Below are 19,057 nucleotides of genomic sequence, written 5' to 3'. Positions count from 1 at the left end.
TGCCTACCAAGGAAGCAAACACACAACAGCGGGGCTTGCCCGCCCGCGAGACCCCAGTACCATCGCTGACCAGACGGGGGCGGTACAAGCCATGGGGGTGGCTGCAGACACAGAGGAAGCCTTGCTCTCTCAGTCACTCCCCACCCACTCTCTGCTGCGTGGGGTGTTTGGGGCACCAGTCCATAGCCCAGGGGTTGCGAATCTCTGCTCTCATCTTCTCAAGACTGCTTGTAATACCGAACACAGTGTAAATCCCACATAAGCAGTTTGTTACCATGTATTGGTCAGGGAATGGGGACAAGAAAAGCAGGTCTGAGGACCAGCAGTTAGCGTAATGGCTATGTCACTGGACTCCCATGTAGTCGACCGCGGTTCATGTCCCGGACCTGGTGGCTTAAAACTCACGCCGAGTGTGTGTGCATGTGTGCCCAAGATCCCGAGAGGAGAATGAAGGAGAGGGGATTGTGGCGTGACCATCCCCTCTGAGGGATGATTTCTCGCTTTCTGTCTCTATGTCTCTCTCTGTCTGTCTGGCGAGCATATGTGCCCTATAGTGAAAACCTCTCCATAAAAGGAAAAAAGAAAAAGAAAAGCAGGTCTGTACACATTCAGCAGATTCAGCAGAGACAGAACTGCCATAGCTCAACTAAATAACGCGCCAGTAACAGCACAGCATTTTCCACGTGAGGCATGGTTACTTTGCTGGACTCCCACATGGCCAACCGTGGTTCAAGTCCTGGACCCAGAGGCTTGAAACTCACACCAGGCATGTGTGTGTGCATGCCCAAAATCATGATCAGAGAATGGAGGAGAAGGGATTGCAATGTGGTCATCATCCCTGGGGGGGGGTGATTTCTCCATCATCCCTGGGGTGTGATTTTTCGCTTTCTATCTCATTGTCTTTCTGTCTCTCTTGTGAGTGCACATACCCTATAGCAAGGTTTCCCTATAAAAAAGAAGATGAATTTAATTTAATTTTATTCTACATCATCATTATTACTATTTGTATTGATATGACCAGAGAGAGGGAAAGTGAGAAACCAAGTCACCAGGTCTAGGACTTGAACTCCAGTTGCCCATGTGGGGATTCAGTGCCTTAACTACCATGCCATCTTCCAGCCCCAAACCAAAAATCACTTTTAAAAAAGAAAATTAAAATGAAACTACAGAGACCAGCAAGTGACATGGTGGCTAAGGCAGCTGGATCCCGCATGGCCAGCCACGCTATTTGAGTCTCAAACTCAGCAACTTGAGAAACGCCAAATCCCAGGAGGAAGGAATGGAGGAGCAGGGATTGGGGCGTGACCATGAGGGGTGCTTCTCAAGTTCTCTCTCTTTCTGTCTCTGTTATATATAGGTGCAGCGTATGGTATACGAATACATATTGTTATGGTTGTCAGAAAAGTCCTGATGTATTTTTTCCCTGTTTTTCTTTGCAGAAATGCATCATGACTTTTCCAAAAACCTACTATGTATATACATATATGTTCCAAGTGGGAAAGGACTTCTATCTATGGAACAAAATCCAGAAGTAAACAAAGAAATGCCAAACGTTGCTACATTGGGACCAGCAGATGGTGTAGGCTCCCACATGGTTCAAATCCTGGACCTGGTGGCTTGAAAATCACACCAGGCGCACGTGTGTGTGTGCTCAAGATCCCAGGAGAATGGAGGAGTAAGGGTTGTGGCTTGGCCATCCTCCTAGTGGGTCATTTCTCACTTTTCCCCACTGTCTACGTCTGTCTCTCTCTCTCTGGTAAATACACACACCCTAAGGCAAAAAAAAAAGAAAACTTTATTTATTTTTTTTGCTACATTAATTTTTTTTTTCCTCAATGGCGAAGAGCCCATTAACAAAATCAGTTCTGAAAAATCTGAGATAGGCCAGCCAGTGGTTAGGGCAGCTGGATCCCACATGGCCAACTGTCAGTTCAACTCCCTAGCCCAGAGGCTTGGGAAACATGGTAGGTATGTGTTTGTGGGTACCCCAAACCCCAGAGGCAGGAGATAAAGAGAAGGGATGGAAGTGTTACTGCCACTCAGGGATGCTTTCTTATGTCCTCTCTGTCTCTCTTTCATGAGTGCATGTGCACTCTGGCAAAACAAACAAACAAAAACTTAAATAAAAAAAGGGACCAGCAGTTAGCATAATGGCTGTGTCGCTGGACTCCCATGTAGTCGATCGCAGTTCACATCCCAGACCCAGTGACTTAAAACTCACACCAGGTGCGTGTGCATGCGTGCCCAAGATCCCAAGAGGAGAATGGAGGAGAAGAGATTGCCGCGTGGTCATCCCCTCAGGGGGTGATTTCTTACTTTCAGTCTCTCTCTGTCTCTCTAGCAAGCACAGGTACCCTATAACAAAAATTCCTCTAAAACAACAATAACAACCAAAATTTATCTGGCTCATGGTCTAGAGGCTGCAGAGTACAAGAGCATGGCACCAGCCTTTGTGAGGGCCTTTTTGGTATATATCAGCCCCATGGTAGAAGGTGAAAGGGCAAGAAAGGGTGAGAGTGAGAGTGAAGAGAGGGCTGAACTCACTTTTATAACTAACCTATTCCCATAATAACTATATTAACCACACATGAGGGCAGAGCTGAAGGGCTGGGGAGAGAGAATCACAGTATGTCAAGCTCTCGTTGAGAGTGTCTCTCTCTCTCTCTCTCTCTCTCTCTCTCTTTCTCTCTCTGACACCAGGTGCGTGTGCATGCGTGCCCAAGATCCCAAGAGGAGAATGGAGGAGAAGAGATTGCCGCGTGGCCATCCCCCCTGGGGGGTGATTTCTCACTTTCTGTCTCTGTCTCTCTCTGTCTGTCTGGCAAGCTCACGTGCCCTATAGCAAAAACCTCTCCAAAAAAAAAAAAATGAAAAAGAAAAAAAATATTACATATGTTAAATGTAAAGACGTTAGTCTTTAATATAGAAAATATTCTTATAAAAGCTGTAAACAGAAGGATCTACAGTAAGGGAAAAATGCAGATTCCCTCTAAAACAATTGAGAAAGGAATATGCATGCTTGTTTATAATACAATTCTCAATAGACAGTAATGAAATACCACGTCTTTACCTAACGGGCTGAGAAAGACCAAGTTGGCTACACATTTGCTGACCGAGGTGAGAACAGTGTTGCATGCATTGTCTTGGGGAACATAAATTGGTCCAAGTTTACGGAGAGAATTCGGGCACTCCCAGTGAAAATTTAAATTAACCCTTTGAGCCAGGACTGACACTTCTAAGTATGTCTCTGCTGTGGTTTGAGTGTGTCTCCCCCAAGTTCAAGCGATGACACTTGGTCGTGATGGGACTGGAGGGGAGAACACTTAGTTCATCTCTGTGACTGAAAGGCGGGGCCTCGGGAGGTGACGGGGATTGAGGTCATTGGCTGCTGGTGGGCTTATGGGGAGGGGACACAGGGCCACGGCCACAGCAGCTCTGCTCTGTCTGTTCCGCATGTGGTGCCTCCCACAGACTCAGCCCCTGGTCTTGCCCTCCAAAGCCACGAGCTCAAGAAACTTCACTTTGCAAATTGCCCAGACTCAGGTGCTTCTGTCAGAAGGAGTGCTAAGCAGTATCCTGCAGGCTGAGTATTCTGCAGACGGAATGAAATAGCGATTGGGTAATAGAAGAGCGCTGGGGGACTTTAAACATCAGGCGGAGATGAGTAGAAGATGAGGGGGACCAGCAGGAGCCCCTAAAGCAGCGGGTATGCCTGCAGCTGACATGGGAAGCTGTACACTTGGCTTAGTTGCGACCATTGGAAATCGTCCGTGTCTACATCTGTGTCTATTTGTAATTTCGTAATTACATAATTTCTAATTTTATAACATGTCTAAGCTAATGTTTCCACACACATCAGACTCTCATCACCACTGTTGCTTTGGAGAATGGGAACTGTATGTGGCAGATACAGAGAGAGGTGCATACTTTCCAAATTTTTCCTTTTGTGCTATATTAAATTCATGGTATGTGCACATAGCACTTACTCTAAATAAATTATTATTTTACAAAAGCCACAACTGCTTTAAAGAGTGTGCCCACTTTCTGATCAACAGTAGCTCCTACAGGCTAGACCCTGTCTGGCCCCAGAGGCCCGTCGGGCGTGGTACGCTGTCATGCAACCTGTCTGCTGGTGCCTGGTGAGCTGGGTAAGAGCCCCTGCCCTCTATTGTGCACGCCGGTAGGAGGAGACATGCCAAGGTCACCAGTCTCGGCCTTGCTAACCTACACACAGCTTTCTCACCCCTCCAGCCACACCAGTGGTCGTGGGCCTCCTGGCCAACAGAGTCTTAAATTGACTCTGGAAGAATCAGACCTTTCATCTCTACAATCTTGGTGTTGATAAAGTACTTTCAATTTTTATTTAAGAGAGATTTTTTACTGTAGGCACGTGTGTTTTCTCGAGAGTCAGAGAGAGACAGAGAAACAGAAAGTGAGAAATCACCTCTCCAGAGGGGATGGCCACACTGCAATGCCTTCTCCTCCATTTTCTTCTCAGGATCCTGGCCACACCTGCACTCATGCCTGGTGTGAGTTTAAGCTGCCGAGTCCAGGACTTGAACCGCGGTCAGCTATGTAGGAGTCTAGTGATGTAACCATTACTCCACCTGCTGGTCTTAGTACTTTGAATTTTAAAGTAATTTTAAAACTTTGTTAAAAGTGAGATTAAACTCAGTTTATGATCACAACACAGCCCCTGATATAGCACAATTAGAGTAATTACAACAATTAGAATAATTGAAATAAATCAGCCAAGGGTGGTTGTTATTAATTTGAAAGCTTTGTGTGAATACTTTCCAGAATAAAAAGTAACTGCTTTACATATCAATTCCCTTAGCTGTTGCAAAATGTTTTTCCATTTTGGGAGCCTTTGGTGTGTGGTTTAGATAGTCTACTGTGGGAAACTGTGAATTCCCCGTAAAATAAAATGTATCATGAAGACCAGTACCATAATAATAAGTGTCACGAATATATGTTTCCAGTTAAAGCAACTTGAAATCTATGTTGTTACTGCCCTTTCTTCAACTTTAGTCATGGCAGCTTTTTTTTTTTTCCTTAAGAGAGAGAGATTTTTGCTATAAGGGTGTGTGTACTCTCCAGAGAGAGAGAATGTGTGCTCATTGGAGAGACGGAGAGAGACAGAGTCAGGAAGTGAGAAATCACCCCCCAGGGGGCATGGCCACACCATAATCCCTTCTCCATTCTCCTCTCGGGATTTTGGGCACGTGTGCACACATGCCCAGTGTGAGTTTCAAGCCACCAGGTCCGGGCCTCAAACCACGGCTGACTACGTGACAGTCCGGCAACGTGCTCATTACGCTCTCTGCTGGTCCCACAGCAGCTCTTCTAACGTCAGCGCACTCTCTGGTTGTTCTTCCCTTCTACTTTCTACTTCCTTAGGAGGCTGTTGGTAGAACCAAATGCCCTCAGCTCTCCCTTTGCAGAAGGACTGTGACTGCCTCCATCCTACTGCCTCTGTGCTACCTCTGTGAGATGAGAATATGACGCTGGTGGGCCCCAGCTGAGGACCTGGCACATGGAAGAGACAATCCGGAATAACTGAGTGGATAAAACAAATAGCAAATAACCCCATGTGGCCAGCAGGTGGCGTGGTGGTGAGGGTACTGGACTCCCACGTGGCCGATGATGGTTCAAGTCCAGACCTGGTAGCTCGCTTTCTCCCTTTCTCTCTCCCTCTCTCTCTCGTGAGCACACATGCCCTGTAGCAAACTTTAAGCAGAATAATAATGATAAATAAAATTAACAAATAATACTTAGGGGGAAAAAGAAACCCCGGGTCATGTTGAGCAGGGTCAGTACCCATCTCCTTACTCCGATAATTCTTCTCTTTCACAATGATTTCAGTCGTCAGTTGCTATTTTGGGAAGTGTCTTTAAGGCTAGTTTCTATAGTTACTTTGACAGCGGTAGTGACATCGCAGAATGACAGGAGAAAGTATACATTATTAGACATCGATTAGTACATTTTGCACATGGTGGTGTGCAACAAAGCTCAATTGAGAAACGACATCATCCTTTTAGGTTGCTTTTTTCTCTAACCTTGATCATAAATGAATTAGGAACTAAATAACAGCAACTGCATTTTGATTTCAAATTAGCATTTTTCTGTATTCATTAATGTGTAATGATGTAAAATACAGAAAACTACTAGACCAACTGCAGTGTGGCCGACCGGTCTGAACTTCAGCTCCAGAGGCTAGAAAGACACAACAGCTCTTGTGCACAGCTGCCCCAGAGCTTGATGGGACGGAGAGATGGGGGGAAGGATCGCACTGTGACCACGCCCTGTGAGGCAGTGCTCTGTCCTCTGTCTCTGGCAAGTGCACACACCCTTTAGTGCTTAGAAAACAAAAAAGCAAAAGCTACCTACAAAACAGTGTTTGCAAACTCCAGCTCTTCTGCAATATTTGAAGTTCATTGCTTATGTGTGTGTAACTCCTAACCCTTCTTCATTCAGAGTAGCCTCTCCATTTCGCGTGGCTTTGTTTCCAGAATCACTCACTCACTCTCTCCAGTTTTTTCACACTTAACGTTATCAACCGAGCTAAGCAGAAGCAGCTTGTTCCCAAGTTTGAGTGGAGGGGAGCTGCAGTTTCCCCAGTAGACAATTTAATGAAGCATTTCTCCAGGCATCAGAAAGAAGTCACCAGGAACCTTTCCTAAAGGAAGATCCCTTGCCTGTGCCCAAGGCTATGGATGTGAGGTTTGTGGAGATGGAGTTCTGGTCTCTGATATTCCCTAGTTCCCCACACGATTCTTAGGTACAGACTGGGAGATTTGCAGGGATACTGTTTTGAGTCATCATCTTCTTTTTCTCTTCTTCTTCTTTTTTTTTTTTCCAATGGTTTTTGCCATAGGGCATATGAGCTTGCAGGACAGACAGAGAGAGGGAAAGTGAGGAATCACCCTCGGGGGAATGACCATGCTGCAATCCCCTCTCCTTCATCCTCCTCTCAGGATTTATTTCCGGCACATGTGCCTGGCATGATTTTTAAGCTCCTGGGTCTGGGACTTGAACAATGGTCAGGTATGCGGGAATCCAGTGCCTTAAGCACCGTGCCAAATCCGGCAACCACCAACGCTTTTATGGAGCTTTTACACCCTGCAATACACACCCAGTCTTTCCACCGTCTAACTACTCAGTCTTAGAGAAGACATTATTACCATTTTAAGGGCCACATGGTATACTTCAGTGAGATGCTGTAAATTATCAACTAGAATAATTAAATTAGCTGGAGAGAGATTGGACTCTCTGAAAGTAAGCATTTCTGTAATTTTGAAAGGAAGAAGAGTATGGAATAGTATTTTAAAAGGTGGTCTTTTACATAATTCAAGTCAGAATTAATTGGCCAGTTACAGATTGTTTAAATTTTCAACTTGTATAAGAAAAATTAATTCACCTCCACAAGACCACAAATTCTTATTCCAGTCCTACTTTGCTAAGTCTATTTTGCTTTCAATTTGGAATCCTTATTCCTGTGGAGTCCAGAACTCGGGGCCAGCTGAGAACTTGTTCACTGTCGAACGGATGCAAGCATGCTCCCGGCTGAGGGGCCTGAGGTATGGGGCTCAGAGGGTGCCTTCTGCACAGCAGAGAGAGAACAGTGTGGTCTCCTTCCGGAATATTAAGAAATACCATCAGCAACAGAAAATAAGTGGATATATAAACTCCATCCGGGATGAAAAGGAACAGAGTAAAACAATCACTTTACCTATGGATCTCTCCCTTCTTCTCCACATATACATATATAGTAATATGTAGCTTGGCACTTGAAGACGGATAGCTCTATAAATGTGCTTCACATTGCACAAATATTTCCAAAGGTATAACAGTTTATTTGAAAATAAAATGTTATTCTTCATTGGCAAAGAACCTCCAAATCCCAGCCTTTGAAGTGAGGTGACATGCCTCATAGCTCCAGTTACTGTTCATCTGTTCATTTGAAACCCTCCAGTAGGCATGTGAAAAGGATAAAATATTTATGAAGGGTGCACTCCATTTGGCTGTTAATCAAATAATTACTAGAGTGCAGAGAATGTAATGTATCTTGTTTTTTTTTTCTCCTGGAACTTCACTATACCTGATTAAAAATGATGAAGCGAAACTTTTGCATTACCCACTTAGATCAAAATGCAACATAAAATGCATTCATCTCTTTCTGAATAAATCAAGTAAGTATTTGGTTATAAAAGGAATTTAATTGAAATGTGTCCAAAGGTTGCGTAACAGCCCCAGGAAGCCCTGTATTAGTAACACATCCTACGCTTTTTCTTAGCTTTTCCATTTCCAAATACTTGCACAGTAATGGAGGGAAAGTTTCAAACACTAACAGTGAGATGCAGTCTCTCTGATTTACCAGAAAGCAGGTGACCTGCAGCGCGCCCTTTGCCCTGGTCTGGGATACCAGGGAGTTCTAGGAGAGTCACTTCTTGAAAAGAAACTGAAAAAGAATCTTTAAAATAATAGCAACTTATTTATCCATTTGGTACAGCTGGTGAGGAGAAAATGACAGGCTGACCCGTACCTCGTTGGTTTAGAGAATTATTTCAGGACTGGAGTCACTGGGGAGCCGTAGCCCACAGGCTTCACAGCGTCTGCAGGGCCGTGAGAGACGAGGGACCGCCCGTGCAGGCCACCGCGCTGCATGATCTTCTATGTACTTCATTACTTTCATTTTGCATTTTAATTTATTTTTAGTTTTTACATTCTATCACTGTCATTACAGCAAACCAAATGGATTTTCCTGTCATTAACACACGGTGTACTGGATCAGCCCAAGACATCACACACGTTATCAAGAGATAATTCCCCATCTCTGCGATTCTTAAATGCTTCTTTCTTTACCCCTGGACTTCTTCCCTCTCACCTGTCCCCCTTTCCCACTCTCCTCCCCCACACTTTGGATAACTGAGAGGTCACCTGAGACACGTTGAGGAGAAAAGGCCCCTGATGTGATCTGAAAGTCTCCACTGCCACTCACGCTGTCATTTGACACTCAAAGTGGGAGTGCTGGGGGTGGAGCCCAGCGGAGGCCTTGGGACATGCGGGTGGGTCACGAATGGGTGGGGGCCTCTGCCTGCACCTTGGCCACAGGGCTCTCTCCTTCCTGCCTCTCCTGCACATGGCGATGTAGCACCAAGTGTTAGGCCCGTGCTCTTGGGCCCAATCGCGAGCCAGACCAGCCTCCTTGCGACCGAATCACCCAGTGCTGGCACTCCGTGTTCCCTCACAGCCGCACAGTGGACTAAGGCAGGCACTGCCCCACCGCCCCCTCGTCCTGGGTGTGGCTGAGAGCAAACGCTGCTGAAATTCCAGTTCCACAGGGAACTGCCAGGCTCCCCAGAGCAGCTGCCTTGATGAGGGTGTGACAGAACACGGGGCACTGCGTGCAGAGCGTGGCGAGTCGCACCTGTCCCCAGAGCACTCCTCACAAAGCTGGCCACTGTCTCTCTGGACCTGCCTGCAAGGCCATCTTGTCCGCGTTCCCTTCCCAACTGCGCCAATCGAGGCAGCCCTCTCCACCTGCACCGTCAGTCACCCCCAGCAGAGCCCTGGACTCGCTCAGCAGCGCTCACCGCTGGGAAATACTTGCTTCTTTATTGACTTGGTGTTTACTCCTCCCAATTGAGACTAATACTTCCTGAGGGAGAGGCCAGTCTTGGCTAAATGACAGGGGTCCTGCAGGTGACAGACATTTATTGCAATGTGAGAGGCCGGGTGCTCAGGGTTTGGCAAAACAGACGTGACCCGCGATCCTCGTATGGGCCACGTGCATTAACCAAGGAACCGCAGGAAGAAGGCAACGCCGTGGCTGTGACCAGGTGGGAAGGAGAGAGGGCTGGGCTGGCAGAGCTATGAGAGAAGCCCAATTGAATCAGGAGCCGGGACAGGCTTCTCAGAGGTGACTTTCGAGCTAAGATTTAAGACAAGTGGACATGAATTAAGTGAGGAGATTTCAAGCTTCTGCAAAGACTGGCAGCAGAGAGGGTGTTCACACGAGGGACTGAGCAGAGGCTGACGCGGCTGGGTCACGGGAGAGGGGAAGGTCCATGGTTAGCCGTGGGGCCGTGCCGGCCGTGGGGAGCCGGGCTTTGCCCTGAGTGTTAGAGGAGCCACTGACTCGTGTCTGTGTGTGCGTGTGCGTGCGTGTGTGTGTTCACAGGTCAGTATAAGATGTACTTTTAAAAAAATAATAAAACAAGTTGACTTTTTCAGTGAGCACACGCATGCACGCACGTGAAAGAGAGTGAGCGAGAAACAGCGCCTCCTACGGGGCCTTGACGCCACGCTCCACCCCCAGCCCTCAGCAATGTGCTCAGCATATCCAGGGGCATCTCGTGACATGAACAGGGACTCTTCTTATGTGAGTCAGCCTGCCAGAGCATCGGGTCTTGCCCTGTGCCATTGTCTGGTCCCCAGAGTGCTGCCGTAAAGGTGATTGTCACTACTCTGCAGAGCGCATCCAGAGGGAGAGAAATGACGTAGGACCTCCGAGGCATCTCAGGGGAGAATTGACGGGAGTTTGAACTCAGGAGTGCTTACGGGAAAGGAAGTAAGTGACTAGATCCCAGGAACATTCAAGAAATTTAACGGAAAGGACGGGTGTGGAGGACGATATCAAGGACAACCTGCTGCCTGCTTGAGCCGTGGATGGTGCTGCTATTTTTTGAGAATGATAATATGAAGAGATGCCAAGGGATGAAGGCCATGGGCTTGTTTTTAACAGGCGAAGCTGAAGATTCTGTTTCTATGAGTTTGCTTTTTATTAATAGCTCTATCCCATTGGACTTGACCAAATATGTTTACCCTTTAAATAATTTAGTCTACAGCCAGCAGAGGGTATGGTGGTTGAGCTGGGCTCCTCCATGGCCAACAGCGTTTCCAGTCCCAGACCTGAGGGCTTGCTTTCTCTCTCTCTCTGGTGAGGACAGATTTCCTATGTCAAATTAAGGAAAATAATGATAATAACAAATAAAATTAAATAAAACACAATTCTTTAAAATATAATAGTTTTGTCCATTTTCGCTCTGTGCCCAATGGAATGCTGAAGTTTTGTTTTCTACAATCCTAATTCCTACATAATGTCTGAAGCACATAAAGACCTAACTTCCAACTAGAGAATTTTCCCTCTAATGAGAATTGATAGAGTAGTTGTTGGTGGTGTTATCTGTAAACAATATATGGTTGACAACTTGGACCTTGCTATCAAAACTACACATCTAAAGAAAAAATAGCGGAACTCCAACATGTAATCTCAGGGTATCAAGCAGAAATTGTCCCAACCTTGCTGGATTTAATACAGACCTCCGAGCCAAGCAAAATAAGGAGTCCTAACCAGATCACAGCGGCCGTGGGCTCACGACACGTCTCTAACATGTTTAGTCTTCATGGTTGATTAACGAATAGGCAACAGACCCAGGCAGGAGATATTTTAACTAAAATAAAATGGCCACGCAGGGACCTATACGTGAGGTGCTTTTAAAAGACAGTGTCCAGGTGTTGTTTTAGACATTAGAAGAAATTAGCTAGAATTAACCAGAGGGTGCTTTGTTCTTTTTATTTATTTCTGTCATTTTAATTCTTTAGAAATGCTGGGATACCATGCAAGAATCCTTTCCAGTTTTAAAATATTTTGTAAATTCACTTTAACTTTATTTTCCAGAAAGATTCCTTGCATTTCTTGATATCTATCTATTTATCTACTTACCTCCTTATTTATCATGCATACATATATATGATATATATGTATATTGTATATGGTGTATCATATTATATCATAGATCATATATATCATTTATTATGGTATCATATGTAATATATTTTATATTATATATATTATATATCATATTTATTGTATGTTTTCATTGTATATATTGTATTTATCATATGGATGGATACATGTGTGTACACATTTCAGTCTAATAACTATATTGTTTGTGGTATATTTGACTTAAAGTCTTATGTAAAATTGAACTAAACGTTTACTTTCAGAACCAGCAACAATAGTCTAAACTAATATAAAAGCTGTAAATGTTGGCACTTCCAAGACTCCAAACACATAGGTCAAAAAGTAAGTAATTTAACAACTGGTATCTTTCTGAGTAAACAGAGTAAATACCAACTTGCTAACCTATTTTGGGAAATCCATTAAATAACTTAAACAAGCAATCTGTTCACCAGTACTTAGGAAATGTGTTGATAATATTAAAGCAAAAACAAAACCTCCCACAATTTACCATTTCGTTTCACCACAATTTTCTCTCACACACAAAGAATCAGTTTTCAGTGACTGCGATTTCATTTTAAACTGAAACCAAATGAGATGTACACTCTAGACGTTTAGTCTGCCTCTACAGACGTGTACAGTCTGCATGTAGGCGGCGACCAGGAAAGCAGAGGATGAGAGCGCGACAGGGACCCCAGAGAATGGGTCCCGTGATTGACAGCTGCATGACGGAGCAGCACAAACCGAAGAAATGCTGTTCTGATTCGGCGAGAGCCAGAGGCCAGGCAGGTCTCTGCCCCTCCTAAGGGCCCATCCTGGTGTTTTGTGGCTGGGTAAGACAGTCCTGACAGCCCCAGGTGCTCTGGACGTCTAACACGGCGCCAGGTGACTGCAGGGACCCCACCTGGGAGTGCGTTCTGCAGTGCCAATATCTCAGACTCACATCAGACACTGCGAGATGTCTGCACGGCACTGCAGGCATTCTTCATACGAACCTCGCGAAGTATTATCTACTCAGTCTGGAGTCAAGCGGGGAATATTCCACTGCTACAGGAAACACACGCACTCAGAACTGAATTCCAGTATTCCTTTTTAAATCGACATTTATTATTTCCTACTTATACACAAAAGCTTGTCATGTTAGAAAATGTGAAATACAGAAAAGATGTAACAAAGAAAATTAAAATCACCCCTGATCCCTCCCGAGACACAGCTACGGCTAACACCTTGATATAGTGTCTTCTAATCTCTTCATCTGTATACATAATTTTTTAATATCACTAAAATTACATCATAAATAATCCTGCTTCTTTCACTCATGTCGTATCATCATTTTCCACATTGTTAAATATTATTTAAAATAATAAATGTTAAAGTCTATACAATAACTAACTGGTTAGCTGTGTGGTACTGCATTTAATACATAACATATTTAAGGGTATAGTCACTATGTTCAGCTTTTATAAATAAATGTAAATTTTGGGACTTTTAGTTCTTTATCCAGTGTCCTTTAGGCAATTATGTGACACAGCTATGCTTCAGTTTACAGCATAATAAATCACTCAAAAGACATAGAAAAAGTCGAACAAATTGTTTGATAAACTAGTATAGCTAGTGAAAGGATTGGTTTCACTTTCAACATGTGCCCTTTTATTACTTTAAAGTGAGGAGTAAAGTGCCCTTTTACATGTTTCTGAAAGCATGTTTTCAGGTGTTCTCCGTATAGCTGTGACTTGAAGTGAGCCTTATCGTGGAGGAAGTGCCTCAACCTGGCTGTAGTGGCTGCTGAGATCCGCCTCGGAGATGAGAGGTCAGGCAGACGGTACATGGAAGACCCTCGATAGCGGTGCTGAAGGACGGGGCTCCTGCAGAGCACCTCGGCAGCAGGTAGAGCCCGCCCGTGGTCGGAGTTAACTATGCGACCTGGATGAGACAGTCACTGTTACCCGGTCACTACGGAATGGCACCTTAAAGACAGCTCACGCTCAAATGCTTGTCTGTAATTTAACTTGTCTTTATAGTCAGAGTGAAGTCGAGAAATAAATGAAATACTATCAGGTAATTCAAATCAATAAGCTTTATAAAGACAGTAAAGAAAACATCTTTCAACAATCAACCTTACATTGACCTTCTAAAATATTTTTTAGGAGAGATATTTGCTCTCGGGTACATACACTCACCAGAGAGACAGAGAGAGACAGGAAGACAGAAAGTGAGAAGTCATCCCTAGGGAAGATGGCCACACTGCCATCCCTTCTCCTCCATTCTCCTCTCAGGATTTTGGGCACACACGCACATGTGTTCTGTGTGAGTTTTAAGCCATGGGGTCCGGGACTTGAACCGTGGTCAACTATGTGGGAGTCCAATGATGTAGCCATTATGCCATCTGCTAGCCCCGTACTTTTAAAAATATCTTAAATATGGATTCCATTTCAAGTTTGCCTTATGTAGAACATTCATCAAAATCTTTATGTATTAGCATCAGAATTCATGAACTCTATTATTACATATATCATCTTTATTGCATTTAGTAGCTGATTAGTAAGGTTTACGGAAACCAAGGAAGTACCCAAGAAAAGTTAGAATAGCAACTGCGTGGGCCAGGCCAGTAGCCCCATGGTAATGGGAGCCGGAAGTCGTATGGCTGACCTCAAAGTTTGAATCCCAGCCCCGACAGCCTGAGAAACACACAGAGTTTGTGCATGTATGTCCTAAATCCAACAGCATGAAGAAATGGAGGAGAAAGGTTTGCAGCACGACCACGCCCCACAGTGGTGGGCTTTCTCCTTCCCCCTGTTTCTCTGTCTCTCTCTGATGATCGCATGCAACTTTTGGTTTATAAACAAAACAAGCGAACCAACAGCACTGTTCAGCGTACCAGAGTACCAAATATTTGGGAGTGTAATTCCATCTTCTATCAGGAGTGGGCGACACGCAGAAGTGAACCAAGGCCAGCGGTGAGCCAACCCGGCTACCTGAGGCAGCAGCTGGACCTTCCACGCAGAAGCGAGCCAAGGCCAGCAGTGAGCCAACCGGGCTACCCAAGGCAGCAGCTAGACCTTCCACGCAGAAGTGAGCCAAGGCCAGCGGTGAGCCAACCCGGCTACCTGAGGCAGCAGCTGGACCTTACTCTTTTTCTGAGGGTACTGGAAAAACAAACTTAGAATGTGGTCGCTCATTCCCAACCTATTCTCCGTAAACGGCCGTACACATCGGCAATGCCTTTTGGATCACTTGGTGACTAGATCAGGAGTGTTCAGGACCTCACTGATGGCCGGTAGCAGGACTCGGGGTGCGGTGCGGCTCCAGTCCCCTGGCTTCCCTTAGGAGACAGCCGTGTGCTACCCTGGTGGCTAACAGCGAATAGCTGTGTGTACGGTTGGCCCGCTAAGAGACCTCCCTACCAGTAACCGGTCAGACTTACCCACTAGGAGGCAGATCTTTTATTCTCACATCTGAAAGGACCGGTTCAGAATGGAAAAAGGATTTAAACCACCAGGTAGATTCTGCCACTTCAGGTAACCCTAACAAATAAAACAAATAAAATATTACTCCCTCATTAAACAAATCTGAAAAATTAAAAACAAAGAGCAATAATGAAAGTGACTCTGATTAGAATTAAAATTAAGTACCTGGATGGGACTTGTCATCCTCGATAAAATTAGCGGAATCGGAGCCCGTTAAAGAACTAACGGAAGAGATACTGGACTCTGTAGGAAAGAAGGGCAGTAAACAGCGAGCGGGGACACCCAAGCCATTCACATACGCACTCTGAGTAGCACGGTTTCACACCACGCACTCATGGCTCGGGGAGTCTTCAAGTGAGAATTTATCAAGTTATTCACAAAAAAGCTTCCAAAGAATATTATATCTTCTACTAACTTATTTTCCTGGTGGATAACACTCCTTCTCGCTCTTGTTAGATACAGACATAGAATTACGATTACATTATAAATGTCAAATTCAAAGCCTTAGGAAGTACAAAATTAACAATAATTAATAGTGTACTACATTAAATATCACATATATATTACAACTTACAGAAGTTATCCAATTTCAAAATTAAGGATGTATTTTAGAAGATTCAACATTATGGTTGTCTTACTAGACTTATATTTTAAACCTACAAGTTCTTTAAAAGGCCAGAATATAGCAATAACTTTACTGGTAAGGTAGCACTAGGCGAATGAGCACAGTTTAAACTGTGGCCACGCTAAATCAGTAGCTGTGTCTTGCTCTTACACTACAAATGAGCCTTGAAATAAGTTTTCCATATGCTGTTGGCGTAGATAATTTCAATAAATTCTGACTCGGTTCTGAAACCCTCATTCCATTTTATGAAATTCCTCACTCTTTAAGAAGCTGCAGTTTTCTATTTGCTGTGGAGGCGCTGTTAGATGGACTGATAACAAAGCCGGTCAGATAGCTGCTGGCCCTTCACCCCTTGAAGAAAGTGAGTCCAGGAAGCCTTTGAAGCAGAGACATGTTGTTCCTCCTTTTCTACGGGACTGAGTATTTTATTTATGCAAAATGATCAGCTTTCAGTGTGTCCTGTGAAACATGAGCTCCCTGGAACTAAGATGTAATTCTGAAACTGGGCTGGCTCCCTTCCGTATAAATGCAGTGTAAGTGCTAGAGCAGGGAGGCTTGGCGACACGGGCCCAGGACGTCTGCGACGTCTCCTGATTCCTTCACTGCTGTCAGTTTTCTCCGAGTTCTGAACACAACATAACGTGACACCAGGTCAGCACTACCCTACGAACATCACCTTCGGTCATACCGGCTAGCGTGATACCAAGTGGTGGTACAACTTACTTCGATAATACTGATTTCTGGCCAGAAGGCACCCTATGGAAGGTACTGATGCCATGGTTGTACGACCGAGAGAGAGCTCCAGGGAGGCCGTGAGCAGGAATCTGAGAAACAGTGGTAGAAAAGGACAGTCAGACCAATCACGTGAGTTTCCTTTGCCTTCTCCATGTGATTATTTTTTTTGCAGAACAATATCATTTGCTATGTAATACATATATGGTAAAAGGAATTTAAAAGCTTACACAGAATTGCCACCAAACATACTGCAATACACAAAAAACACAAGCAACGAATGTACTTGGATGAAAAAGAGCCAGTGAAGCGACTCACCCAGCCATACGCAATGCCCTCTCCCATCTCAGACAGACCCTCCCGCCAGGGGAAAGCGAGGCAGCCATGACGCAGCACTCACCTTGCTGTTTATTCCAGGTAGTTTTGAAAAATAAACGTAGTTCTAAGGTTTCTTCAAAAAACACACATTTGGAAAGAGCCAGTTCTCAGTGGCGTGAGAGGGACGGCAGTGCCGGACACCCAGAGCACTGGGCAGTCCCCCGAGCTCGCCTTATATCAGAAGCCGCAGGCTGGCTGGGACCGGAGCTCTGGGTAACTCGAGGTGAGCTGGGCGGGCAGCCAGGAAGCACTCTGCCCGTCTGCAGGACAGGGGACGGGACGTGTCAGCATGCCACACTCGGCAGGCAGCAGGCAGGACTTGGCCCAGGGCTGCTTTGGTCTGACCCATTTTAGGAGTACAGCTTATGACAGACGGGATAGGTGCCAGCCAGGTCCCCGCAGCCTCAGGCACCATTGCACACGCTACTGAGGACAAAATCCTGACTTTTTCCCACTCCAGAGTTGCTTCCACGGGGACCTGGGAGGGGCCTGCCTACAAACAGTAACATGGCAGTGGGCTGCTCCATTCTGTCCCAGGAAGAGGGTTTTCATGATGCGAAATGAGCCTTTGTATTCTTTTGCTTACTTCTTTCAGCAACAGAGACTTGTGATCTTCTTGAACCAATTGCTACACCAAGAATTTCAAACTCACCTGTAACCTCCCAGCCTCCTTGGCCAGGTATCCCAGCCAGGCCAAGGGGGAGACTCCTTATGCTGATTGACAGCGCTTCTGCCGGAGGCTCTGTAAAGGGAACCGCTGCTCTGCGCACCCCAGGAACATTCTTTCCCTGGGTCAGTCACTCAGCTTCATGCTTATAAATAAACCGCATTCATTACTATTTCTGCAGAGTTGGTTAATTCTGTCAACACGACCAAAGCACCATGGGGCCCAGTGGGTGAGGAATGCCACAGCCGGTGCCCAGTCTAGTAGGGAGACAGACACCCACACAGACTCCATGGAGCAAGGTGGAGCAGGGCAGCCAGCAGAGCATGGAGGGAGGACCCTGCTCAGCACTGGGGCCTCACCATAGACAGACACGACTGGGCAGCGGGACAGCCGGACAGCCTTAGGGTTCCCATGGGAATGACAAAGAACAGACGGGCTCACAGAAAGCGTGGCATTCGAACACTATTGACACCCAACCGGAATTTTATTACCATTTTATAATATTGTATAGAGATCGTTTGCCCTTTCATAGACTCAGTTGACTTATAGGACATATTTTGGCTACTCTTGACATTGAGAGGCCGTTTTTTCAATTGCCTGTTTTATTTCTGACTTGCCAGCTGTGTATTTATTCTTAACTCCATTTTTTTTTTTTGAGAGATGTTTTTGCTATAGGGAGTGTGTGCACTCGCCAGACAGACAGAGAGAGAAAGAGAGATAGAAAGCGAGAAATCACCCCCCGGGGGGTGGGTGGCCACACTGCAATCCCTTCTCCTCTATTCTCCTCTCGGGATCTTCGGCACGCACGCACACGCACCTGGTATGAGTGTAAGCCATCGGGTCCGGGACTCGAAATGCGGTCGACAACATGAGAGTCCAGCGACATAGCCATTACGCTAACTGCTGGTCCCAACTCCGTTTTAATAATATATACAGTGATATGAAGCTATTCATGTCAGCTAAGTTTTCAGGTGTATTTAAAACATTCATTATAATATGCCTTTATTGTTAAGGTGGTCTTTGTCATGGGCTGTGGAAGAATTCACAAACCCAGAGAGAAAATAATTTACTTAGTAAGTATTATTACTATTGTTTAGCTTTTGCTATCGGGCGCTTGTGCTCACCAGAGAGAGAGAAGGTGAGAACTCACTCCCTGGGGTTAGGGGGTGACTGCGCTGTGATCTCCTCTCCTCCTTCTTTTATAATATTGTATAGAGACCGTTTGCCCTTTCATAGACTCAGTTGACTTATAGGACATATTTTGGCTACTCTTGACATTGAGAGGCCGTTTTTTCAATTGCCTGTTTTATTTCTGACTTGCCAGCTGTGTATTTATTTTTAACTCCATTTTTTTTTTTTTGAGAGATGTTTTTGCTATAGGGAGTGTGTGCACTCGCCAGACAGACAGAGAGAGAAAGAGAGATAGAAAGCGAGAAATCACC

At 45.2% G+C, this 19,057-nt stretch overlaps 1 protein-coding gene across 2 annotated transcripts; it reads right to left on the bottom strand.

Moving 5' to 3' along the window:
• Positions 1 to 12,823: 12,823 nt before the first annotated feature.
• Positions 12,824 to 17,127, bottom strand: PPDPFL (pancreatic progenitor cell differentiation and proliferation factor like). Of its 2 annotated transcripts, none has more exons than XM_006154956.3 (5): positions 16,971 to 17,127; positions 16,562 to 16,662; positions 15,379 to 15,456; positions 15,171 to 15,270; positions 12,824 to 13,685 (listed from the first exon to the last, which is right to left on the bottom strand). In XM_006154956.3, exons 2-5 carry the CDS (start codon positions 16,614 to 16,616, stop codon positions 13,661 to 13,663), a joined length of 258 nt encoding a protein of 85 aa, XP_006155018.1. In that variant the 5' UTR covers positions 16,617 to 16,662; positions 16,971 to 17,127; the 3' UTR covers positions 12,824 to 13,660. The 2 variants fall into 2 exon arrangements, with proteins under 2 accessions (XP_006155018.1, XP_006155019.1); XM_006154957.3 differs by having other exon boundaries at positions 12,824 to 13,669; positions 16,971 to 17,110.
• Between the last annotated feature and the right edge of the window lie 1,930 nt (positions 17,128 to 19,057).

The sequence above is a fragment of the Tupaia chinensis genome, unplaced genomic scaffold (assembly GCF_000334495.1).
Source record: "Tupaia chinensis unplaced genomic scaffold, TupChi_1.0 Scaffold000428_1, whole genome shotgun sequence".
Taxonomy (NCBI): Eukaryota; Metazoa; Chordata; class Mammalia; order Scandentia; family Tupaiidae; genus Tupaia; species Tupaia belangeri.
The sequence above is the reverse complement of the archived record's forward strand: the minus strand, read 5'-3'. Positions and strand labels throughout refer to the sequence as shown.